At 38.1% G+C, this 27436-nt stretch overlaps 1 protein-coding gene across 3 annotated transcripts in view; it reads right to left on the bottom strand.

Moving 5' to 3' along the window:
- RAD54L2 (RAD54 like 2) overlaps nt 1-27436 on the bottom strand; it is a 176343-nt gene that overhangs the window by 131332 nt on the left and 17575 nt on the right. For all 3 annotated transcript variants that reach the window (XR_005210633.1, XR_005210634.1, XM_037797337.1), the window contains exon 2: nt 2747-2936. Coding sequence is in view for 1 of the 3 variants with exons in the window: in XM_037797337.1 (XP_037653265.1) it covers nt 2747-2882 (136 nt within the window). In the remaining 2 variants the exon portion in view is untranslated. The remainder of the gene's footprint in view (nt 1-2746; nt 2937-27436) is intronic.

Below are 27436 nucleotides of genomic sequence, written 5' to 3'. Positions count from 1 at the left end.
AATTTTGGAGTGAAATCAGAATTGGATCTATCAGTGCAGATGAATGTTAAACATATGAAGTTCTCATTAACCAAACACATTAAGTTCCACGTGCCTCCTCTCCCATACTTTGGTGCATATTCAGGACCAGATATTTCTTGCTATTTTTCTCCCATGTCTCCCTGCTGCAGGGAGACAAGAAACTACCTTGAGGAAACAATGTTGGGATTTTTGCCATTTGTACAGATGGACAGGCCCTTGGCAATATCTCTTGGTCCTGGCTCTCTATCACGTAGAGTTGCCAAGGCCATCAGAAGAAGAGTCTATTACAGGCTTAGAGAGTGGAGCAACACTGAGGAAAACAAATGAACCAATGAACCAGAAAAGCACAAGGAAATCCCTTTATAAAGCAATGAAAACATAAGGCTCAGTGACACTCAGTCATACCACTCTCTCTACATTCACTGGAACTTATTTTAAGCAGCAACTGGAAATACTTTTTTTTTTTTTAAAGACTGGCTTATTTTAAATATTTCAAAGTACCTTATCTTAAGGAAGAAATAAACCTGAGGCTAGCTAGAAGAAAATGCTGAGCTTAAAAAAAAAAAACTGTTGCATAAGGAAAGTCAATTTCAGAGGCATCAGGTTCTGAACTATCACCTCTAATAATGACAAACCCCAAAGGTGCTGATATCTAACTTTCCCCACCATCCTAGAATAAGGAACAACACTGACCTCAAAAGGAAAGAAAAATATAGGGATGAATAACCAAATCCAAAATATCCCACAATGCCATGGGTTTCATAATATACTATAAAGAAAAGTACTGTCTTCTCCCCACTCCCAGGTTGTTCTGAAGACAAATAGTCATGGTGCTGTTCTCCAATAGCCAAAGCCTCCATATTCTACCACAGCCAGTTCTCAGTCCAATACCCTGTCAACATTTAAACGTCCGTATTAAGGGAGAGACAAAGCAAAGCAGGCAATATCTTTACATTCTTCATCCACTCCCTAACTTGTTCTTGCCACATCTGTAAAGCTTTCATCATCCTCCCAGGCTTTTCCCATTCCCTCTTCAACCTGCCCCACACATCCAGTAAATCACCAAGTCCTATAAATTCCACTGCAACAAATCTTCCATTTTCTCTTCCTGCTCGTGTCAACTGCCCTGAATAGTTCACATCTTCATAATCCCTTTCCATAGAGTTCTACCATAGATCTAATAGGTCTTCCCTGTCTACAGGGCCATCTCTTCTCTATACTGCCAGAGCAACATTTCCAAAAATCAAAGACCAGCCTGATGAATGCTCCTCAGTAAAAACTTCAGCAATTTCATGCTGCCTAAATCACTCCTGTCTTGCTCTGGTCATCTTCCTAATGTGCCCAGTGCTACACCAAATATGACAGGTCATCATTTGCTAGCATATGCCATACTTTCCCTTCTACTTGGCCTTTATTCATGCTGTTTCCTCTACTCATCCCCATCTCTGCTTGACAACATCAGCAATCAACTTCTTCCTTAAAGCAAAACTAGGAAGGAAGGCAAACAGCTCACAGGCGAGTGATTATGTGAATCTATGGTCTCAGAAGCTGAATGGCTTGAATAAGGAGAACCATGTTGGAGACCAAAGGTCCAGCTTTGCCACTTTCTTGCTAGGTTACACTGAGTAAACCATCTGCTTTTCCAAGCCTAGGTTCCTTCATCTGAAAAAGGGGAAGGTTTAAGTGTATAGCTTTAACACTACAGTGAAATATTAAATTGGTCCTTGAGTCAAATTCCAAGAAGACAGGTACTCTAGTAGAGCAAGAGAAGGACATAGTACCTAATGGAATATTTCTTTATCACTCTGTACTTCATAAGCAATAAAAATAAATCATTTCTTCCTTTTAAAAAGTTATTTAACCTGAGAATGAGTAAATATTCTTAAGAAAAACCCCAACTGCATGCCTTAACTATTCTGAGACAAATCACAAGTTCTTGTCAGACGACAGTGTAGTATATATATCCATTATATATAGCATCATCTAAAATTCAATCTAAACTTGACAGGTGTTGTAGGAGTATCTGAAAATATCATTCTGAGAACTCAAATGATAAAAAGCAAAAAGTGACGCAGGCAACTGGGGATTCTAACACTATCTCAGAAACTATGAGGGCCAAGGGAGAAGTCTAATGATATGCCCTCACAGCACCATCTTCCAACATTTCCATTTGTTCCACTTTATAACTACAGAAGCACAGATGTGGGGGAGACCCCAACTGAATAAGACAGCAAAGGATAATGAATGCTGTGATCAGAAAAAAAGTGAAATGGTAATTTCTCTGTCAGAGATGAGCTGGAAATGGGGCAGAGAATCCTGGATAGTATAAAGGAGGGAAAATTAATTCCTGAGCCAAGTGGCAGCTGTTAGAATGAAAGAGAACTGAAGATAGTAACATCAGAGAGGAAAGAGGATCAATGCTCATCCTTTTGGAATCAGGAAGGTGGAGGGAACGTGTTTTCCTAGGCCTCTCCAGAGCCAAGTAATGATGCAATCAATGTTCAGTTCCATTAGCGTGGTCTGCTATGAACAGAAAAAAACTCTACTCCTCAGTCAGTAGGAAGCTTACAAACAACTAAGTCCTACACCATGAAAAGCTAGAATTGAGAAGCTCTGTGACTCGCCAGATGGCCTAACATTAGCCTGAACATTAAAAGAAAAGTCCAGTGCCACTGAAGCATGTCGGAACAAAGAAAGGGGCCAGCCTGGGTGGTGGACTACTCACCATCCAGCAAGTCTTCCTCATCATCCCTGTCATGCTCCTCCACTGCCACCTCCTCCTCCTCCTCCTCTTCCGCATCCTCCAGCTCCAAGTCCGGGTCCAGGTCTGGATCGCTCCCTGAGGCGGATTCGTCTGACATGGCTCCCAGAGGTCCTCAGTGGGCATTACCAATTCATGGTACACTGCAGGGGTCCTGGGAGGAAGAGAAGAGGTATCAGAATTACCAAGGGTTCCATATAAAAGTGTAACTCCTTCAAAGAGAAAATGCCAAAGATGAATTCCCTGGAGTCTTCCTAAACAAACTAACCTTACCCAAATCTCAATCTTCCCCCCGAAGTATACTCACTAGCCCTGGGAAATGTTTTGGCAATTCTCTGCCCAGCTCAAGCTTCTCTAAGCTGCCTGGATAAAAAATATCTTAGTTATTAAAAACAACAACAACAAAACAAAAAAAAACTACAAACCTCAGAATTCCATTTGTTCACTGCTTCGTGTATCAACTGTTTTCTGAGCACCAACTCTACATCTGTATCTATCTATACATATAACATATATGTAGATATAATTGCAGGCACTATTCTAGGCTTTGGGGACATAGCAGAAAGCAGAATAAAGCATGCTGGGGAATGCTAGGGAACTGGGAAAAGTTGCTATCTTTTATAGGGTGGTCAGGGAAGTTTTCAATGAGCAGAGGCCAGAAGGAAGTGAGAGAGCCACACAGACATCTAGAAAGAGAGTGTTCCTGCTAGAATGTGCAGCAAGGGCAGAGTCCTGAAGTAGGAATGACTGGGAGTGCTTGGGGAATAGGGAACCAGTCTTGGAGTAACACAATGGTAGTCTACTCTCCTACCAGCTGAAGAGCTTCCAGTGAACAGCTCGTTATTCACCATGCTGACACTCCTCCGTCACAGGCCTCAGATTCCCCAGGTCAGAATGCCCTGTGTCTACTTTTGCTCTTGGGCTCTGCCCTAACTCTTGATCTAGTTTCAGCTCCATCTCTTCCAAGAAGCCTTTGCCAATTGCCCCAGCTGGGATCATATTCAGTTTTTTCAAACTCAAGTAGTACCACTGACCACACTAAGAACTTTCACTGAAGACTTCATATGGGCTGCCCAGCAAAGTGGTTTGCCTTCTGTGGTTTCTGCCTTTTTTCATAAACCCCCAAGGACAGGGATTTATCTGGGGGAGGAGAATGTCTTTGTATCCTGGAGCTAGAGTTCCACCCAGATTATTCATTCATTCATTCATTCATTCTCTCATTTACTGATCTGCTCTACTCCATGTCAGACACTGCTTGTATTCCCTAGATACGGGGGGATACAAAGATGAGTGAGACTCAGTTCCCAAAAAACATATCTAAATGGCCCACATCTTCAGAGACAGAGATCCTCCCACTACCAGATAATAAAACAAATTATACAATGCTTGCTTTGATCACGAAGTGACCACTTTTCCAGCATCCTCAGAAAAGGAAAACCCCTTCCACATAGGAGGAACCAAGAAAATAAAAACAAACTAAAATAACCAGATCCTCAAAGTTACATGATAGCCCCACAAACAGAAGCAGGATGGTCTCCCTCTCTCTCTCTCTCAAATCACTTTGCTATTATCTAGAAGGGTCATTTCTTCTTGAGAGCTAAAAAACAAGGTCAAGACAATTAAGGCAAAGAACAACTGTGAGATGATTTAGCAATTCAGTTTAAATTTCTGTATTAATAACTCACTTTCAAAAACACCTGCAAAGGGCATTACAGTATAGTGAAGAAAGAAAGTCCACAAACAAAATATTACTAATACTAGGCTACCATTTACTTAATGACAAGGCAGATCCCAAATCTGTAGGAATGATGATCCTGTATCTTTGGTTCATTTAGTAGGTTTTAAAAACAAAGCAGTAAGTCAATCAGATATCAGCAGCTATGAAAGTGGAATTTATTTCTAAATATTAGTATGATGATAATTCATCAGCAACAACTCAGTGTTTGGAAACCAATGTTCGTAATCAGCACAACCCCTCTCTTTCATCACAGACTGCTTGAAATGAGAGTGTTTTGTTTACAGTGTACTTGGCTGACTATGAAGTGGCTTTTAGAGAACATCTTTAATTAGCAAGTACCTTCAGGTAATCTGAATATCCACCATTCTAGAGAAGAAATTATGTAGTGGTGGAAGAATGACAATCACTTAGAGGCAAGCAATAACAAGGAAAAGCCTTCTGTAGACTCCCCAATCTCCTCAAAGACAGAAGCAAACATTCTATCAAACATTCAACAACCACACATACAATTAGAATATGCGAGACATTGGTCTAGCCCCCCACTTAAAACATTTTGAAAACAGAGAGCCCTTGAAAATAGTACCCACACCATCAAATGCCCATTAAAAAAGAGACTAAAACCTGATGGATTTCTTGAGTTCCATCAAACTTTATTTTTTTCTTTCCTTCCCTTCCATAGTCACTAATACATATATATATATATTTTTACAAAGATAACTTCACAACAATCTCTCTTCTCAGCTTTTTTGAACCATACCAACCACTTAAGGGGTAGATTTTGCCTTCAAACAGGTCACAAAGGAAAAATGTCAGGGGAAAAGGTAGTGTTGGGGGCGGCAGCATGGTCAAATACATTCTATGTCTAAAAGGCTCTACCCCCACACACAGACACTTCCATGTGGGTACAGTCTTTCAGAACACCCTGATTCAAAAATTTAGCTCTTAGTAGAATGGTTACACAGAAATGAGGAAAAACGTTGACAAAGAAAAAATAAGTCTCCCATGCTTGCTCCTCATTCCATGTAAAACACTGCCATAATCTCCAGTAAAGAGAGGCTCTGCCTCTAATACACAGAGAACCTTGGAGTGTGATTATGGGTGTGCTGCACCTTAATGAGGACTTGTGTTTCTAAGAAGCAAATTCTGGGAATCAAATTCTATTTTAATGAACCTGGGGAACAAGCTATTTAAAAGAACTCAAAGGAGAACCATTCTGAAAAGCAAATATCCAACCCCTAAGTAGCATATTAATAAGTCTACAGTTTAACTTATTAAGTTTGCTAAAATGAGGCCATAATTATGAAGAAATCCACAGCCAATCCCTGTCCAGTCCCTTACAGCAATCTTGAGAATGAAGGGAAAGGTTGTTCTGACCTGCTAAGTTCAAAGACAATGACACCTGTCTGTAGAGTGGTGCCCGGGCAAAAATTAGAATTAATCATGTGGGCACTACGTTTTTCCTTGGAGGGAAACACACACACACAGACACACACACACACACACACACACACACACACACACGCAAATCCTTTGTTCACAAGCAGATCCATGCTTGGAGAGACCACTGTGAAATCAGAGAACTGCAAGCCCATGTAACTGCCTCATCACTGCAGGGCAGCTTATGAAATTTCAGATATGTCCTCATATGCCTGGGTAGCATCCTGATCTTGCCTTTTAAATAAAAGAATCCTTTCCAACCTGCCATTTCCTCAGAATTTCAGTGACCCTGAGCAATATTCAATTTCCTCAAATGATCTCAAAGCAATTCCATAACAAGTATCACTGATTATTTTCATGAAGAATATAAACAAAACCCTGCATTTAAGCTCATTTACTGGGAGTAGGGGCAGGGGAGGATCTTCTAAGGGCACAAAATCTTTTAATCCAAAACTCTGGGCAACGTCCCTTTGAAGAAATCAATTAGAGTTAGATAATTCAAAGAGAAAAGGAGTTCAGTGCATATACAGTATTTATCAAGTATCTAATACATGGTACCTAATAAGTGGATCTCAGAGACCCACTTGGATCTTTGTAGTTATTTCAAAATACCTTTCCTGTGTGAGAGAAAGACACACTTGAATCCTACCCAATGTGTACTTCAAACTTCCACGCAGCCCAAATGACTTTCAAATACCTGTCAATTACTTAAAAACACATTTAGACACACACACAAAGCAGCCACAGAGCTAGACCAACACAACTGAACATATTTCTCTTGGAAATATAATGTAACTTACGGCAATTTGGAACTTAAAATAAGGAAAGGTGAACAAACACACTGAAGATTCGAAGGAGCCAGGGCCACAGGAGACAACTGTCTCCTAAGAGGCAACACAACTGACAGCAGAGCCTCAGTGGTAAAAAGTAAAAATTTGACTTTGAAAATGTATTAACTTCAGTCAATGAGAAAGTTTGCCTTTAATAGCTAATTACATTTTCAAAATAACCATGTATATCATTTATATATCAGTGTAATCCTACAGTTTTTATTCAAATATATAAGAAATGTTCAAGTGTTTTATGATGTTCCTGTAATGTGGTCCTTTGCTTTTCACACTTAAAAAATGCTAATTTTTATCATTTTTCTTAAGAAATGTACATGGAAGTATTAAGTATTCAAGGGGCAGTAGCATGGAGGGCCCACTTGCAACAGACTTCCCTGAGTCTAAGGCAGCCCTGCATACAGGTAAGCCCAGAAGCAGAGCAGTTTTATCTGCTAGATGGTGAGGCTAAGAGGCTTGGAGAAAAGCCAAATCGTGCTTGGGTGTCCCATCCCTCCAACTTCCTCCTTCCACCACCTCTACCTCCAGTCTCTTCTCAAAGTACAAACCCTCCATGGCTCCTTCCTCTCCTAAGAACTCTGTCAAAAGACAGGGACCTCAGTCTGGATGCCTTCAAATCCAGAGAAACACACAGAGGGAGTGGCTTGCCTTTCATAGCCCTGAGGATATGCAGCAGAAACTCTAGCAAAAACTTCTCTGTCTCTAGTCAACCAACACAACAGACCCAATCCTGAAAAGCTCTGGGTAAGTAGCATTTCAACAAATCAGTGTTCTTTTAAATAACACCGTGACAGTATTATTTAAAAGAACCCCATATAAATCCTTTTATAACACAAATAATAACCACTAATTTTCTGAGTCGATTATGATCACCCTAGATTTTCAATTGTGACTTCTTTTAAAATAACTCACACCTAAATAGTATACAAATTGTTTCTTTGTATACTGTGGTTTTTCCTAAGTTGATTTCTGCTACAAATAAGAGCTCTAATAGATGACTACATTTTATGACACCTCTTTTTTTAAAAATTATTTATTTTTAATTGTAGTAAAATAAACATAACATAAAAATCATTTTAACGATTTTACATGAACAATTCTTTAATACTAAGTATACTGACAATACTGTATAACTTTCACCACTATCCATTTCCATTCTATTTTTTCATCTTAAACCAAAATTCATACTCATTTAGCAATAACTCCCTTCCCCTATCCCCACATGATACATCTCTTTCATATCTTCAAAATATTCTACAGGAAAAATATAATATACTAATTTTATTTATATAGTTTTTCACTTTGGCTTTGCCAATGACTTGTGCACTCTGTACACTTAGTTCCTTAAAGACATAGGTAAACACTCCTGGCTCTGCTTCTCCTGGTTCTAAAATGAACGATAATGCTAGTCAACTACAGAACCTTTATGGTGTCACAAGGATTTAAGTGACAAATCATAATAAAAGGTTTATATTTGCACAGTGCAACAGAAACTCTGAAGACTCATTTTTGACTTCACATGTGAAAAATAAACTGTGGCATTTACCTCAACTCACAGATAAGCTGTACCTTTAAACTGCTAAATGTCATTTCCAGTTGATCTAACTTAATAATTAAATAGCATAGGGATTTATAATTGAGAATCCAGAATGGATCCAACCCCCTCAATTCACAAAGGGAAGAAAAGAACCCCAGATGAACCAAATGTGTTTAAGATGCAGTTTTCTGTATTTCTAATGGATAATAAAACCTGATCATGTGAATTGGGAGAAAGTTAGTGGAACCAATGAGGGTCATTAGTGATTCAGGCAGTTAAAAATACCTGCAGAGTCCAACCATCAGGTCTCTACCCCCCAACTTCACCCTACAGGCTACCAAATACGTTGGCAGGTGCTAAAATGGGAAAGAAACAAATTATACCAATGAGTTCCATTCAAATGTAATCCCTTTCCTCTCAAGGTGACAGCACCTTTCCCTAGAATGCCATGAAGGCCGCAAAATCAGAATGAGAACTAGAAGACAAGACTACTGGGACTAATCGTATACCCTCTGATATGTAAAATAATCCTCTAAGAATTATTACAGATTAGAGGAGACTAAAGAGACATAACAACTAAATATATTGTGTGATCCTGGGTTAGATCCTGGACCTAGGGAAGAAAGTAGCTATAAAGGATAGTACTGGGGATAATAGTTGATGTAATTTGAATATGGACTATGGATTAGATAATAGGTTTGTATCAACATTAAATTTCCTGATTTAGATAACTGTTCTGTGTTTATGTAAGAGAATGTCCTTAGGAAATACACACTGAAGTATTTAGTGGCAAAAATAATAAATAACCTTGGAATAGCTAGAAGTAAATACCCGAAACTACCAAACTCCAACCCAGCAGTCTGGACTCCTGAAGACAATTATATAATAATGTAGATTACAAGGGGTGACAGTGTGATTGTGAAGACCTTGTGGATCACACTCCCTTTATCTAGTGTATGGATGAGTAGAAAAATGGGGATAAAAACTAAAGGACAAATGGGGTGGGATGGGGGGATGATTCGGGTGTTCTTTTTTCACTTTTATTTTTTATTCTTGTTCTGGTTCTTTCTGATGTAAGGAAAATGTTCAGAGATAGATTGTGGTGATGAACGCATAACTATGTTATCATATTGTGGACAGTGGATTGTATACAATAGATGATTGTATGGTGTGTGAATGTATTTCAATAAAACTGAATTTAATAATAAATAAATAAATAAATAAATAAATAAATAACCTAAAACCAGTTACAGCAAGGAAGAAAATAATTTTTTCCACTCCTAGTTTTCCAAACATGTAAACAGTTAAGAGTATAAAAAAATCTTATTTCCGAGAACAGACTTAAAACATTACCTAACATATTATTCTCTAGAGCCAATTAGTAAAACTCTCCTTTAAGACAATGACTTAGGGTTAAAAAGGCTAATTAAGCCTCCCAGCATCCCCATGCACAGGCATAATTCTCTTGCTAGGGGATGAGCTAAGCAGGAACCAACCAGAACCATTTCTAAGGCAAAAGTCTCACTTGGGCTCTCTCTGGAAGGTCCTAGGCTTGATCAATGTCATAAACAAATGGCACCCCACAGGCAGGTAGAAAATGGACTCACCAGCTTACTCTCTCTCTTTGTGTGGATATGGCTCAGCTCTGAACAGTTTTCTAAGGAGACTTACATAATTCATCTAGATTAGATGTTATACTCTTACTTTACGGCCAAAGTCATTCTAACCTGTTCCCAGATCTGTTTCAGGCTCTTACACACAATTACACACACATACACACACACATACACACACACTTTAGCATTATAGAAATAGGGTAGCTTAAGATTCAAACCACTTTGATTCTATCAGAGCTATTTAAATAAACTTGCCCTATCTCAAATCAGGTCAGCCTGTCAGTCTCTCTCTAGTCTAACAGTGGACATAAATACAAAAACAGTGACACCTGAATAGTAGCATAGATAAGTGGGAAAGAAAGTGTGAGTTCCACTAGGCCTAAAGCCAATATAGTGAAGTAGGAAAAAAAGCCTTCTTTCAAACTAATACTCCTATAATTTCTCTGGGAAAGCATATGAGTCTGGATGAAACCCAGACTAAAGATTTTACAAGAAGATCTCTCCAGGAAAACTCCAGTTCTGTAAACAGAATAATGGAAGTTAAACATTGAGAAGAGCCATCTATCAAAGGCTGAAGAATGGCTTGAGTATGTGCACATACTCAGCATGCATTTCTCACCCCTCTTCAGATAAAGAGGCTATTCCATAGAGACAAGGCCAAACTTCACCTCATCACACCAAATGGGAGGTACAGAGACCAAATTAATTCACACAGGGCCTATGGCCAGGAGATATTGTCAGGGAGGAAACTGGAGGAAAAGGCTGGAATGAATGTAAAGCTTGAGGAAATATTTTGAAGAAAAAAGAGGCTTTCAGTTATTTTGGAGGAAGAATGATCAAAGGGAAACTCAGAAAAGCTAGCAATTTATTCCATCTGCCAGCTAAAGCACTTTCTATGATAAAGACACTATGTCCAAGACCGTGGTGGTGGCACAAATCTATGCTTTAAAGAAAAAAACTCAGCTACAGAGCAAGAAGCAATGACTACCTGATTCCAAAACAGAAAAAAATAAAAAATAAAAATAAAAATAAAATGTCATTTTGGCCACCAAAGAAATCTGCAGCATTTGAATAAATACCAAATACCAAATCAAATCTAATCTTAAGTGATAACCCTAATAAAAAATGAAAGACAACATTACTGGCCTGCCAGGAAATTTATAGTACACTTTCTTCTCTGATTATACTTAACATCTGCCTTGAACATATCCACACTCTCTCACCTTATCCCCTGATACCCAACACCACTCATTCACCCTAATGCAGTCAAGGGTGCAGTCTCAGGTGCCAGTTTTCTCTCTAACCAGGAGGCGGCTGCACCCAAGAATTAAACCCCAAACCTCTGCTTCTTCAGGGCTTACTATGCCAACATCTGACAACTGGTAACCACTAATGAAGACAATTTAGTTGACTGAGAGCAAACAAAAAGAATAAAAGTGGAACTCTTAGAGGCAACTGCCAAATCTCAAGGACAGAGATTCCATACCTGCATTGGAGAGGAGGGTTCACAAAGTTCCAATTTTCTGGTCACTCAGTCAATGAGTAGTTATTAAACATTCTTGTGACCTATTCTCAAGTGGGCATTTCCCTGGGGCTGCAGCCAAAATTAAAATGTCTGCCCAAAAAAGGGAAGAGGAGTGAGCGATAGAGAAAGGACAGGATGGAGAACTAATCCTCCCTCCTGATCACCACAGTATACAAGAATGAGGAGTGCAACTCACTGTTATCTGACAGTGAAGCTGAACAAAAGGCCCCAGCTCAGTAAATATGGCATCTGCAGAGCATTATAGCCCCTTAGCTGGAGGCTGCCACTGAGACATGTTGATTGATTGATAAACTGCTGAACATCCCACAGCACAGCCATTTTCAGAATCTCCTCCTGACCTCTTCTCTTAACTAAAGACAAAAAACGGATGCTTCCATGACAAACAATTCTGACAGGAGGGCCTCTTAGCATTCAAATTTCACCAATTAAAAATATTCCTGCTCTTAATGAAGTTCATTAAGTTCTTTTTGTACTAGCTTGGATGGGATAGGCCTCTACTTTGATTTTTTAAAATTGATATTTATTATCATACAAACTGGACTTTACTTTTTACAAGGAATAAAATTTAGAAATTATAAGAATAATTATATATTTTGAGCTTGGACAGTTTTCTAAAAAATGCCACCCACATAAAAGGATGAAAAGGACCCATACAGTTTTACAAATGCCTTTAGTGCAGCTATTTCTTGATCAAGAACTATGAAACACATTGTTTTCCAAATTTCAGGATTAATGCAAATCAAGACTGTGTTATTTTATGGCTTCTTCACTGATTCCACTTTTATGGCTAAAGCCTGTGAAATTATTATCTGCAAAAGAAATTAACTGTGAGCAAATACTTGAATAATGGGTACACCAGAGTCATAAAGACAAAACAGGACCAGAAAAAGAGTATGAATCAATAATAGCTCTAGAAACTAGATAGTAGGAACCAAAAAGATAGAACCACAGTGAACTGGTACATCTAAAAAGTTGGGCAAAGACTTCCCGCACCTTGGCTGACAGGAAACCCTACAAATTCTCCTACTGCAAAACATCTAAAAATGTGGGTAAAACTATAATAAGCATTAAGTGCACAATAGTGTTCATAAAAAATCTAATAGGGAGATTCAAGATGGCAAATTAGGAGAGACAGAGCAAAATTCTCCTCCATGAAAAACACTAGATATAGGAAGGACTAGAAAGTGTTACAGAAAGGCAGTTCCAGGTTTCCACCGGCTAGGCAGGGACTTCTACACCCACAGCGTGTGTACTTGGAGAAACTGAAAGACTGCATTCAAGACAGTTGAGTGTTCGGCTCAGAATGCTGCCAGGGGATAGGTGGCTGGAGTCAGCTGAAAGTGCAGTGGGGAGTAGCCTTTCACTCCCTGAGCACCCTCCTCATTACCTGGCGTGGGTGATAACCCTCCAAAGACCTGCAGCCAAGAGCCCCTGTTCTAGGACTAGAGGTTGGCACAGCAGACAAACACAGAAAGTACAGCTTTCCATGCCCAGACAGCCATCTTTGCATCTGGCTGGGAGACAACCCTTCACAGCTCTGTGGCTGAGAGCTTCCTTGAAGGAACTCGGGATTTGGTGGGCTTCTGATGGCGTCCACCCTTTCTCCACAGAAGCCCACGGTGTGCACAGCTTAGAGGCAGAGGTGCCAAACAGAAGTGCCAGGAGCCCTCACCCAATCCCAGGGACTCATGGGCCCACAGCAGAGAAGGACTGTGGGGTATTTGAGATGAAAGGTGAGACATGCAGCTCCGAAGCCCCCACAGTCCAAGGAACCGTCGGGACCACTGTGTCCTGGAACGGACTCTCTGCCAAACTGCACAAGGCATGCCTCCTAACCACAAGGCTGGCAGTCCTCAGTGCACATGGAAAATTGGTGCACTGATTGGACATCCACTTGGTTTGGACCCCCACTCAGTGCACAGCCAAAGCTGGAGAGAACTGGCTTGAGCATAAAAGGTGGCTCAGGAGCGCCATCTGCTGGTAGGTCAGAGAAAGAGCACTCCCCCAACCCGTAGCGCTGCAAAATTACAGATAAATGTTCAAATAATCCTGCATACCCCCCCCCCAAAAAAACCCTATCAAGAAGCCAAAAAAAAAAAAAAAAAAAAAAAACTAAAACAAAATTAGGAATCATATGAAGAAAGCAGAAGATATGGATAACCCAAACATCCAAATTAAAAAGTCAGAGGAGACAAAAAACTTGGAGCAATTAATCAAAGAAGTACACCACAAACATCCATATCATGGCTCAGGATACAAAGAACATGAAGAAGACCCTAGAAGAGTATAAAGAAGAATTTCCAAAAGTAAATTAAAGAAAAATAGAGCAGATCTTATGGAAATAAAAGACACTGATGATCAAATTAAAAATATTCCTGAGATACATAACACCAGATTTGAAGAGGTAGAGGAATGAATTAGTGACCTTGAAGATACAGTGATGGAAAGTGAAAACACAAAAGAACAAATGGTGAAAAAAAAAATTTGAAATGGATCTCAGGGAAATGATGGACAACATGAAGGGCACAAATGTAAGAATCATTGATGTTCCAGAAGGAAAAGAGAAGAGTAAAGGACTAAGAAGAGCATTTGAAGACATTGCTGGAGAAAACTTCCCAACCCTTCTAAACAACATAAATAAGCAAATCAAAGATAACCAACAAACTCCAAATAGAATAAATCCAAATAAACCCACTCCGAGACATATTCTGATCAGACTGTCAAATGCTGAAGAGGAGAAAGTTGTGAAAGCAGCAAGAGAGAAGCAATTCACCACATACAAGGGAAACAACATAAAACTAAGTACTAATACTCAGCGGGCACCATCGAGGCAAGAAGGCAGTGGTATGACATATTTTCAATTCTGAAAGAGAAAAATTCCCAGCCAAGAATTCTTAATCCAGCAAAGCTCTTCTTCAAAATTGAGAGAAAGGTTAAAATTTTCACAAACAAATGTTGAGAGAATTTGTTAACAAAACACGTGTCCTATAAGAAATACTAAAGGGAGCTCTACCAGCTGAGAAAAAAGAAAGGAGAGAGAGGTCTGGAGAATGGCACAGAACAGAAGAGTTTTAGTAAGGTTACCTTAAAGAAAATAAACAGAGAAAGGGGAAAAAATACATCTGACAAATAAAAACCAAAGGATAAGATAGCTGAATCAAGAACTGTCTTCACAGTAATAACTTTGAATGTGAATGGATTAAACTCCCCAATAAAAGGATATAGATTGGCAGAATGAATTAAAAAATATGAGCCATCAATATGTTGTTTACAAAAGACACATCTTAGACACAGTTACTCAAAGAAATTGAAAGTGAAACAAGGGAAAAAAATATTCCATGCAAGCTACAGCTAAAAGAAAGCAGGGGTAGGAATACTAACTTCAGATAAAATAGACTTTAAATGCAAGGATGTCATAAGAGACAAAGAAGGACACTATGTACTAATAAAAGGGGCAATTCACCAAGAAGGAATAACAATCATAAATGTTTATGCACCCAATCAAGGTGCTCCTAACTACATGAGACAAACACTGGCAAAACTGAAGGAAGCAATAGCTATTTCCACAATAATTGTGGAAGACTTCAATACACCACTGTCTTCTATAGATAGATCAACCTGACAAAGGACCAATAAGGAAACTGAGATCCTAAACAATGTGATAAATGAATTAGACTTAATAGACATATATACAGCATTACATCCCAAATTGCCAGGATATACATTCTTCTCTAGTACCATTGGAACTTTCTCCAAGATAGATCATATGCTGGGGCATATAACAAGCAATAAATTAAAAAAGATTGAAATTCTTCAAAGCACATTCTGACCACAATGGAATGCAACTAGAAGTCAATACCATCAAATATCTAGAACATTCATAAATAACTGGAGGCTAAACAACACACTCCTAAACAGTGGGTCAAAGAAGAAATTGCAAAAGAAATTGCTAAATATCTAGAGAAGAATGAAATGAGAGCGCAACATATCAAAACTTATGGGATGCAGCAAAGGCAGTGTTGAGGGGGAAATTTATAGCAGCTCTAAATGCACACATTAAAAAGGAAGAAAGAGTTAAAATCAAAGAAATAATGGAATAATTGAAGAAGCTAGAGAATGATCAGCAAACAAATCCTAAAGCAAGTAGAAGAAAAGAAACAAGGATTAAAGCAGAAATAAATGAATGGAGAACAAAAATAAATAGAATAAATAAAACTAAAAGTTGGTTCTTTGAGATCAATAAGATTGACAAACCCTTAGCTAGACTGACAAAGTCAAAAAGAGAGAAAACCCAAATAAACAAAATAAATGAGAGGGGGGGGACATTACTGCAGATCCTGAAGAAATTTAAAAAATCATAAGAGGATACTATGAACAATGTGCACCAACAAACTATAGAGAATTTACAGGAAATGGATAATTTCCTGGAAACACATGAACAACCTAGACTGACCAGAGAAAAACAGAAGACCTCAACAAATGAATCACAAGCAAAGAGATCCAATCAGTCATCATAAAGCTAGGGGCCATCATCAAAAAAGCCCAGGGCCAGAGGGCTCCACAGGGGAATTCTACCAAACTTTCCAAAAAGAACTGATACCATTCCTACTTAAATTCTTTCAAAAAACTGAAGAAAATGGAATACTACCTAACTCATTTTACGAAGCCAACATCATTCTACTACCAAAACCAGATAAATGTGCTATAAGAAAGGAAAACTACAGGCTAATCTCCCTAATGAACAGAGATGCAAAATTCTCAACAAAATCCTTGCAAATCGAATCTAAAGCCACATTAAAAAAATCACACACCATGAACAAGTGGGGTTCATCCCAGGCATGCAAAGGTAAGTTTCAACATAAGAAAATCAATATAATACAACACATTAACAAATCAAAAGGGAAAAATCAAGTGGTCATCTCAATAGATGCTGAAAAAGCATTCGACAAAATTCCGCATTCTTTTTTGATAAAAACACTTAAAAAGGTAGGAATTGAAGGAAACTGCATCAGTATGATAAAGGGCATAAATGAAAAAACCCACAGTAAGCAAAGACTGAAAGCTTTCCCTCTAAGATCAGGAATGAGACAAGGATACCCGCTGTCACCACTATTATTCAACATTGTGCTAGAATTTCTAGCCAGAGCAATCTGGCAAGACAAACAAATAAAAGGCATCCAAACTGGAAAGGAAGAAGTAAAACTGTCATTATTTGCAGATGATATGATCTTATATTTGGAAATCCCTAAGAAATCAATGACACAGCTACTTGAGCTAATAAACAAATTCAGCAAAGTGGCGGGATACAAGATTAATGAACATAAGTCAGTAATGTTCCTATACACTAGAAATGACCTAACTGAAGAGACACTCAAGAAAAAGATTCCATATTCAACAGAAACTAAAAAAATCGAGTACCTAGGAACAAACTTAACCAAGGATGTAAAAGACCTCTACACAGAAAATTACATAACTTTACTAAAAGAAATAAAAGGGGACCTATAGAGATGGAAAGATATTCTGTGTTGATGGATGGGAAGGCTAAACATCATTAAAGTGCCAATCCTACACAAACTGATCTACAGATTCAATGCAATTCCAATCAAAATTCCAACAACCTACTTTGTGCACTTGGAAAAGCTAGTTATCAAATTTATTTGGAAGGGAAAGATACCTTGAATTGCTAAAAACATTCTAAAAAAGAAAAAAGAAGAGAGAGGACTTACATTTCCTGATTTTAAGCCTACTATAAAGCTATGGTAGTCAAAACAGCACAGTACTGGCACAAAGATAAACATATTGATCAATGGAATTGAATTTAGAATTTTGAAATAGGCCCCCAAATCTACGGTCGACTGATTTTTGATAAGGCCCCTAAATCCACTGAACTGGGACATAATAGCCTCTTCAACAAATGGGGCTGGGAGAACTGGATATCCATATGCTAAAGAATGAAAGAGGACCCCTACCTCACACCCTATAAAAAAATTAAAGTAGATCAAAGACCTCAATATAAGAGAGAGTATCACAAAATTCCCAGAAGACCTAGTAAAAGGAGGTTGCTTCTTAGCCCCCTCTCTCTCTAACTGAGCCACCTTGGCAGGTGAACTCACTGCCCTCCCCGCTACGTGGGACCCGACTCCCAGGGGTGTAAATCTCCCTGGCAATGCAGGATATGACTCCTGGGGATGAATCTGGATTCAGCATCGTGGGATTCAGACTATCTTCTTGACCAAAAGGGGGATGCAAAATGAGACGAAATAGTTTCAGTGGCTGAGACATATCAAATGGAGTCAAGAGGTCACTCTGGCGGACATTCTTATGCACTATATAGATAACACCTCTTAGGTTTTAATGTATTGGAATAGCTAGAAGTAAATACCTGAAACTACCAAACTCCAACCCACCAGTCTGGACTCCTGAAGATGATTATATAATAATATAGATTACAAGGGGTGACAGTGTGATTGTGAAAACCTTGTGGATCACACTCCCTTTATCTAGTGTATGGATGGATGAGTAGAAAAATGGGGATAAAAACTAAATGACAAATAGGGTGGGATGGGGGGATGGTTTGGGTGTTCTTTTTTTACTTTTATTTTTTATTCTTATTCTGCTTCTTTCTGATGTAAGGAAAATGTTCAGAAATAGATTGTAGTGATGAATGCGTAACTATATGATCGTACTGTGAACAGGTGATTGTATACCATGGATGACTGTATGGTATGTGAATATATTTCAATAAAACTGAATTAAAAAAAAAAAGGAGGTTGCTTCTTAGACCTACATCCAAAGCACAATCAACAAAAGAAAAAAATAGATAAATGGGAACTCCTCAAAATCAAAAGCTTCTGTATCTCAAAGGAATTTGTCAGAAAGGTAAAGATGCAGCCAACTCAATGGAAGAAAATATTTGGGAACCATGTATCTGATAAGAAACTGATGCCTTGCATATATAAAGAAATCCTACAACTCAACAATAGTACAAACACCCAATTATAAAATGGACAAAAGATATGAAAAGACATTTCTCTGAAGAGGAAATATAAATATCTAAAAAACACATGAAAAAAATACTCATCTTCACTAGCTATTAGGGAGGTGCAAATCAAGTCCACAATGAGATATCATCTCACACTAATAAGAATGGCTGCCATTAAATGAACAGGAAACAGGATATGGAGAAACTGGAACTCTTATTCATTGCTGGTGGGACTGTATAATGGTACAGCCACTCTGGAAGACAGTTTGACAGTTCCTCAGAAAACCAGATATCGAGTTACTCTACGATCCAGCAATTGCACTTCTTGGTATATATCCAGAAGATCTGAAAAAAGTGACATGAACAGATATTTGCACATCGATGTTCATAGCAGCATTGTTCACAATTGCCAAGAGATGGAAACAATCCAAGTGTCCTTCAACAGATGAGTGGACAAAATGTGGTATATATACATGATGGAATACTATGCAACAGTAAGAAGGAACAAGGTCACAAAACATGTGACAACATGGATGAACCTTGAAGACATAATGCTGAGTGAAACAAGTGAGACGCAAAAGGAGAGAGATTGTATGTTACCACTAATGTGAACGCTCTGAAAAATCTAAAGTAAGTATTCTAGAATGTCGAATACAGGGGACATAGAGATAGACAGAAGCTAGTGATAATGAGGGTGATCTTAATGGTATGGGAATGGACAGGTGTGATGATGGTTTGTTAACAGGATTATAAGTATCAATGACGCACTGAAGGCAAACATGTTTAAAGGCTTGTAACCCACAGAGTAGCACCACAAACCTAAATTTAAGTGTTAGCATGTTATACTTATGTGGTATGACACTGGTGCAGAGGGTTAACAACAGAGTGGTATGGAAAAACTACCCATTGCATATTAAAGACTGTATTTAATAGGAATATCTTACCAACTCTACACTAATACTAGGGAGGAATAACTAGCAGCTGATAAGAGCTCTAGGATGTATTATGTTATGGTAATTGTTTAAAGTTGAGAGTGATGATGATTGTACAACTAAGTAAAGATAATGTAAGAAACTGAACATTTACCTTGGAATGGAATATATATTAAGTGAAGTTAGGAACCATTACTTAATAAATCAAGCCCTCAAGTTGAGGCTTGCTCTTGTGAAATTTAGGGTTGTAAACAGGAGGTTGAGCCCTCCTATAATTATGCCTAAGAGGCTCCTCCAGGGAACTTCTTTTTTTGCTCAGATGTGGCCTTTCTCTCTCTAAGCCCAACTTGGCAAATAACCTTCCCCCTACGAGGGACATGATTCCCAGGGGAATGAATCTCCCAGGCAACGTGGGACATGACTCCCTGGCAGCAAGGGATTGAAAATGCCTACCTGACCAAAAGAGGGGAAAAAGAAAGGTAACAAGCTGAAGTCACAGTGACTGAGAGATCCCAAATAGAGCTGAGAGTCTATTCTGAAGGTTTCTCTTATGCAAGCTCCAGCTAGACATCCCAAATGGCCAAAGTACGCCATGCCTTTACCAAAAGTAGTTCCCAAATACCTAGGTCCCCACCTGAAATTCTATAAAAGATTCACTAAGTTTTATCTTTCAGAAACTTAAATCCACCCGAGCATTCCTATACTAGACAAGTCCTAAAACCCAAGTCAACAGCATCTTTAAGATCAACAATCAGATGCAGCCCCCTCCCCCATACTGTCAACACCCCCTTCAATATGAACAAGATAGGGTGCTCACTGCCTAGACACCCCTGAAGATGGAGAAAGAGATTAAGTGAGAGGAAGGGGTAGCAACAAACAAGATTTAACGAAGGCCTATGAATATTGAAACATTATATAATTATATATATATATATATATATATATATATATATATTTTTTTTTTTGGATTCTGGGGTGTCGGAATGGATAGAAGGAGGTAAATGACATGGTGGAACTGAAGCCTATAGCATCCTTTGGGATTTGCTCTATAGCTGCTTGCTGAATTGTGCCTTGAAGTTCTTCACTTTTCTGTATACACATTGTATTGCATAATAGGGAACGGATTGAGACTGTGGAACTGTAACCCATAACAATTTTTTAAATTACCTATATAATTGCTTATTGAGCTGTACATCAAGAGCTGACACCTCTCTGTATGCAAGTTGTATTTTATAATAATGGAAATGGCTGAAGTGGTGGAACTGTGACCCATGACATTCTATGAAATTTGCTCTCTAACAGCTTGTGAAATCGTACTTTGAAAGTTATCATTATTATGTATATATGCTAAGGTTCACAATAAAACAAAACAAAACAAAAAAAAGTAACAGAAATCCCCAAGGACCAAAGATGAAAAGCCAACTGAAAACACAGACAAATACACTTGAGAGCTTACATTGCAGTAGTCCTGGGGGAGGAAGAGGGTGCAATCTAGGTGGGGAAAACAGACAAGAGAAAATGCCTTAGGCTCAAATAAGCTAAAAAGGAGGGACTGCAACCTTTACATAAAGCCAGGATCTTGAAGAGCTATAATCTATTGAAAAGGTGGACTAGAAAAAAATCTGCCCACCAACACAGAAGACAACATGAAAGCTTGTGTCAACCCAGCCTGGAGAAGGGATAAAGGTGCCTTATGGGAGTCTATAACCATGAGTCTGGTCTCAAGCCAATTTGAGATTTAAATTTATACTTAGCAATATGTCCGACAACTCTCAAAGTAAGAAACTAACCAAAATTAGAGTGGTCCCAGGCAAGTGATACACCTTGATTACCTGGAAACAAAAACAAAACATCTCTGGAGCACATCTCAACCCAGCCCATATAAGATTCCCACAAATAAGCTTACAATCCAAAAATACAAACACAAGAGGGACTAATCAAATAAGCAACAGCCAACAGGATTACTATCCTAAATATTTCTGATGATAGAACTACCAGATTAAAAGGAGATAAACTACATGGTAATGTAAAAGATGTAGGAAAAAAGCTTTGATAAAATCCAAAACCCATTCATGATTAAGAAAATAATAAACTTTTAGCAAACTAGAAGGAAACATCTTTTACCTGATAAAGGAAGTCTACCAAAAACAGTCACCACACTTAGTAGGAAACACTGTGAGCACACCCTTTAAATTCAGGAACAAAACAAGGTTGCACACCATCAATGTTTCTATCAGTACCAAATTAGAAATCCATATCAACAAATCAAAAAAAAAAGGCAAAAGGATTGGAACAAAGGAAATAAAACTGCCGAAAGGATTATATTATTTCAACATAGAAAATTTACAGGCAAAATATTAGAAATACACAGAGAGTTCAATAAAGTAGCCAGACACAAGATCCACATACAAAAAACAATTCTATTTCTATATGTACCCACTTAGAAAGTGTAATTTTTAAAACAATGCTATTTACAATATCAACAATAACTATGATATCCAGTGATAAATCTAGCAAAAGATATACAAGATCTTTGTGGGGAAAAAAGTATAAAACTTTACTGAAAGACATTAAAAGAGACCTAAATAATCAGAAAGATGTATGGGAAGAAAATATAAAATGTCAATTTTCCCTATAAATCCAATGTTCCTCTAATCAAAATCCCAAGACACAAAATGCACAAACTAAGGAACAGACTGATAAATTTACTATACCAAAAATGAAAATTCCTGCACAAGAATATATCAATAATTAAAAAAAAAAGACAAGCCCTAGTTTGGGAGAGGCTATCTGCAAGCACAGAACCAACAAAAGCATTAGTATCCAGAATATACAAAGAACTCTTAAAAATCAGTTAAGAAAAAGATAAGCTCAGTAGAAAATTAGTCGAAGGATATGACTAGGCAATTCATAAAAGGAAACCCAGATGACCAAAAAGCATTTGAAAAGGTCTAAAAACATAGATCTAATCAGGGATAGGTAAATTCCAACAAGATACTACTTCAAACATATTAGATTAAAATTTTTGCCAAAGACTGACAATGAAAAGTGCTAAAGAGGTTGCTGAGCAAGAGGGATTCTTTTTTTTTTTTTTTTTTTTTTTTTTAATCATCATTTTATTGAGGTATATTCACATACCACGCAGTCATACAAAACAAATTGTACTTTCGATTGTTTACAGTACCATTACATAGTTGTACATTCATCACCTAAATCAATCCCTGACACCTTCATTAGCACACACACAAAAATAACAAGAATAATAATTAGAGTGAAAAAGAGCAATTGAAGTAAAAAAGAACACTGGGTACCTTTGTCTGTTTGTTTGCTTCCCCTACTTTTCTACACATCGATCCATAAACTAGACAAAGTGGAGTTTGGTCCTTATGGCATTCCCAATCCCACTGTCACCCCTCATAAGCTACATTTTTATACAACTGTCTTCGAGATTCATGGGTTCTGGGTTGTAGTTTAATAGTTTCAGGTATCCACCACCAGCTACCCCAATTCTTTAGAACCTAAAAAAGGTTGTCTAAAGTGTGCGTAAGAGTGCCCACCAGAGTGATCTCTCGGCTCGTTTTGGAATCTCTCTGCCACTGAAGCTTATTTCATTTCCTTTCACATCCCCCTTTTGGTCAAGAAGATGCTCTCCATCCCACGACGCCGGGTCTACATTCCTCAAGAGGGATTCTTATACATAACTGGTGGGAGTACAAATCGATACTTTGAAGAATAATTGAAAATTTCTAGCAAAGTTGAAGATGCTTGTGCCCTATGACTCAGAAATTTTACTCCTAGGAAACTCTAGTACAAGGAGATTTGCCTAAGAATGTTCACTGTGGCACTGTAAAGATTAGTGAAAAACAAAAAGCAAGCTAAATGTTCATTAACAAGAAAATGCATAATATATTATGGTATATTCACCCAATGGAATTTACACAACTTGAAATAAATGAACTAGAGTATAATAGAAATCAGTACAGATAAACTTTAAAGACATAATATTAAGTGAAAAAAGTTGCAGAAAGATAGATACAAGATAACCATTTATATAAGTTTTAAAATACATAAAACAACACCCAATGTTGTAAGGAAGCATAAATGCATGTTGTAAAAGGAAAACAAGCATGAGAATAACAAACACACAAATCTGAATAGTGTTACCTTCAGGGGAGGAAGGGAAATGGAGCTAGGAAGTGATATACAAAGGACTACAATCCATAATGTTTTTTAAGTATAAATATCTGAAGCAAAATTATGGCACAACGTTGAGGCATGATGAAGTTGGAGGGTAGTACACAATTATTTGTTGTATTATTCTGAATATTTTTTCTATTATTTATTTGTTGGTGCAAACAAATAACACCCTCCCCCAAAAAAACAATAAATAAAAGTTCTAGAAGGCGAACACTCCCAAAAGCCATTCTTCAATATTAAAAATCAGTCCAGTTCTATGATGGAAACTTGGATATACCATTCCAGCAGGTGAGCCAACCCAAATTACCTTCGTCAATTACTCAAGACACGTGCTTGTGGCATCCTGACCTGCTGATGCAGAGTCCCACATGAATACTGTTTTGCGTACTGCATCACTTAAAATTCTCACATTAGCTCTAACTGGATTAATATGTAATGGTTTAACAACAACAAAGTAACAGTAATCGGCATTAGATGGACATAAATACAGGGTGAAAAAAAGGACATCCTTAAAGGGGTACAACATAAGGATGGAAGGCTTTCCTTCTCTGCTTGTGTGATAGCTTCTGGTGGGACCAAGTGCTACTCTTTGGATAGGTCAATCCCCTGTCAGTGATCCTGTCACCTGCCCCAGAAACTGACAGTGCTGCTGCCTCAAAACACCTAACGCCTCCTTTCCTCAAAAACATGAGGAGTGGGCCCATAGGCACCAGTGTTAAGCAACTCTATAGACAAAAGATCCTAATCTCAACCAGAAAAGAAATTGAGAAACTGTGGAGTTCAATATTTATTCACGTTCCTGAAGCTCAATCCTGGCAACTTACCCAAGCTTCACCAAAGAGTATGAGGACTGGTAATTAGACTGAAGAGTATACAAGAGTAAAAAGGCCTCTTTGTTCTAATCTCAGCTCTAGACACTGACTGACTTCAGGAGTTGTAGACTCTACTATACTGTCAACAAAGTAGGAAGAAATAAAGCTTTCCTTGTTTGGATTTGTAGAAAGGCACGAGACACATGATCTTCAAATGAAAAGCTATTATTTTAACAGCATCCTATCATAAACATATAAGTAAAATGTACTTATGCTCCCAGAAAGCAGTGACTGCCCCCTTTAACTCTTTTTCTCCTTTATTATAACATCACACTTGAGCTAGTTTCTTCAACATGCTATATCTGATTTAGCCAAGAAGCCAATGTCTATGCTTTGCTGAATCCTAATTAGCCATTTCTTTAGGAGCCAAAGGGACGGGCAGACTATTATAGTTTGTATCCAGTCCCTCTATTCCTAACTTCTCACTCTACAGATAAAATTATTACATTTGGTTAGGCAGACTGGATAATAAGCCTCACATCTTCAGTAACACATAATGGAGGATCCCAAGTCAAACTCATTCTGCTAATTGTGGCCCAGAGGGAGGCATTCCTTGTTTTCCAGTGTAAGGCAGAGACAAACTGCTGTGATAAAGATATGCCTGGCCTGTGGGTTTCCTGAGGCCTCAACTGGCCCTGGCAGCAGTCTCAAACACGTCAGAAGGCTTATATCCATCCATGCAACCCATGAATACAAGCTAAAGATGCTATAAGTCATCACACTCGAAACCCTGAAATGTCCATTAGCAGATGAATTGATTGTTTCATTTTGTTTTCCAAAAATTGTCCCCCTTTGGGCTGCCTCTAAAACTGACAGGATGTAGCAAATTTTTAAGGAATATTTGAAAATACCTCAGCATATGCAGGGAATTGTATGAGAGGAACTTCATGAAAGGAAAGGGATCATGATCTGTGGAGGACAAGCTTATATCCTGACACCTAATAAAAAATCCTCCCACACCAGGTACTTTACCAGTATTGTGAGAGTCAGCACTTTCACTGTCTGCAAACTTAAAAATCAGTTAAACTCACTATGTTTACTATACCAAATGCTTATGCATAGAAAAGGAATAAACCCTTCTTAGTGAAATGATAAAGCAAATGCTATGGTATTACTACACTCTGGTGACCCAGACAATTTTTAACAACACATTGGGGGTGGGGTGGGGTGGGAATCATGGCATACAAACTAGAAGTTTCTTTTAATAAAATGCACATTCTCTGGACCCTAACATAAACAGACTCTGAAGACTTGGATCAGGCTGTTCTATGAAGTTTCAGAGAAAGAGTAGAAGGGATGAATGAGAACCAATATTTGGAAAGCTCTTATTCTATGTGAAACCAAAGCCTTTACTTATGGATACAGCCTCCTGGGATACTAGTCAACAAAGAATAAGGAAGAGCAATGGAGGGCCAATTAAATAAAAAAAGAGGCAGATGGTTTTATAAAGATAGCTCTATTGCATCCAAGTGCCCAAATCAGAAAAATCTCAGGCCCTCATCAATAATAGGTTATATCCTTTGGTCAGAAATTGACCTGTACGTACTGTAAATTGTTTAAACTGACAAAACAACTCACACCATTACAGAAGCTTTGGTGGTCTCTGGAATGCCTGCTTCTTGAGAGAGTCACATCTCCAAGAATTCAGTTCCACTCAAGAAAGACTTATTAAACAACTACTATATACCGAGGACACAAAAATAAAGAGCAAACAGGTCAGGTCAAGAAAAGTGTTAAAAGGAATTGATGAACATACTGTGGACAGTGGATTGTATACCATGGATGATTGTATGGTGTGTGAATGTATTTCAATAAAACTGAATTTAATTAAAAAAAAAAAAACAGACGGTGCTAATAAAAGAAAAAAAAGGAATTGATGCAAATTGTTTTTTGAAGAAAGGTTGGAAAGAGTCAGATAGTGTCAACAGTAGAAGGTGGGAAAGACAGAGGTGTTCTCTGGGGGAGAATGGGGAAGAGGAGGGGAAGAGTTCAGAGAGAATCCCACCAACAATGATTCAGATGCAAGAAAGAGCAAAATGTGTTTGGAGAAATCCAAGAATTTGTATTATTAGAGCATAAAGTACTGGAGGAAGAGCAGGAAATGAACCTGGAGAAATAACAGGGCCAAGATCACTGAGTGCCCTCGATTTTATCCTTCAAGGCAATGATTCTTAACCTCTCTGAACCACAGATCTCACTGAAAATCTGAAAAAATGTCACGGAGCCTTTCACCAGCAAAAGTGCACATGAACACACACACGCATTTTTTTTTTCTTATAACTTTGAGGATTCACAGAACCACTAAAGTTCACTTATGGGCCTCTGCTATGGACAAGGTCCTTGGTCTCCAAGAATAATAACTCCTATGATGGACCAAAAGAGCCACTGAAGAGTATAGCGTGGCAGAATGACAAAATCAGGTCTGTTTTTTTTTTTTAAAAGTCCACTGCAGCGTTATGTTGGTTAAAAAGCACAAGTGTACACAGTTTCAAAATGAAAACAAAACCCAACTCCTTTTCCTGTGTAATCCTGGGTAAGTCTAATCTCTCTGGGTCAGTTTCTTCCTTGTAAAATGGGAAGAAACCCCCCCCCCCCCATCTTGAAGTATCTTTAAGAGGATCAAGACATGAAATGAGTATAAATGTGATATGTATTATGTAGATACATGGCTCAAAGTACAGTATTTGGTACATCTAAGTATTCAAAATACTGTTTCAAAAATTGCTGGGAGAAATGTGAACAATGGAATAAGAAGAGATAATGAATAGAAGATCAATTAAAAAGCCAAAGGAAAGGTCAGATTTGATAACTATTCAGGAGGTAAAATAAACAGGGATAGTGGAGTACTGTTTTTTAAGCTTTAATAAAAGGGTAAAAGATACGGGAATGAGGCTTTCCCAACCAGAGCCTAGAGTGCTGCTGTCACCTCCTCAGACACCTGCCCAGGCTAGA

Source organism: Choloepus didactylus, chromosome 1 (assembly GCF_015220235.1).
Source record: "Choloepus didactylus isolate mChoDid1 chromosome 1, mChoDid1.pri, whole genome shotgun sequence".
NCBI lineage: Eukaryota > Metazoa > Chordata > Mammalia > Pilosa > Megalonychidae > Choloepus > Choloepus didactylus.
The sequence above is the reverse complement of the archived record's forward strand: the minus strand, read 5'-3'. Positions and strand labels throughout refer to the sequence as shown.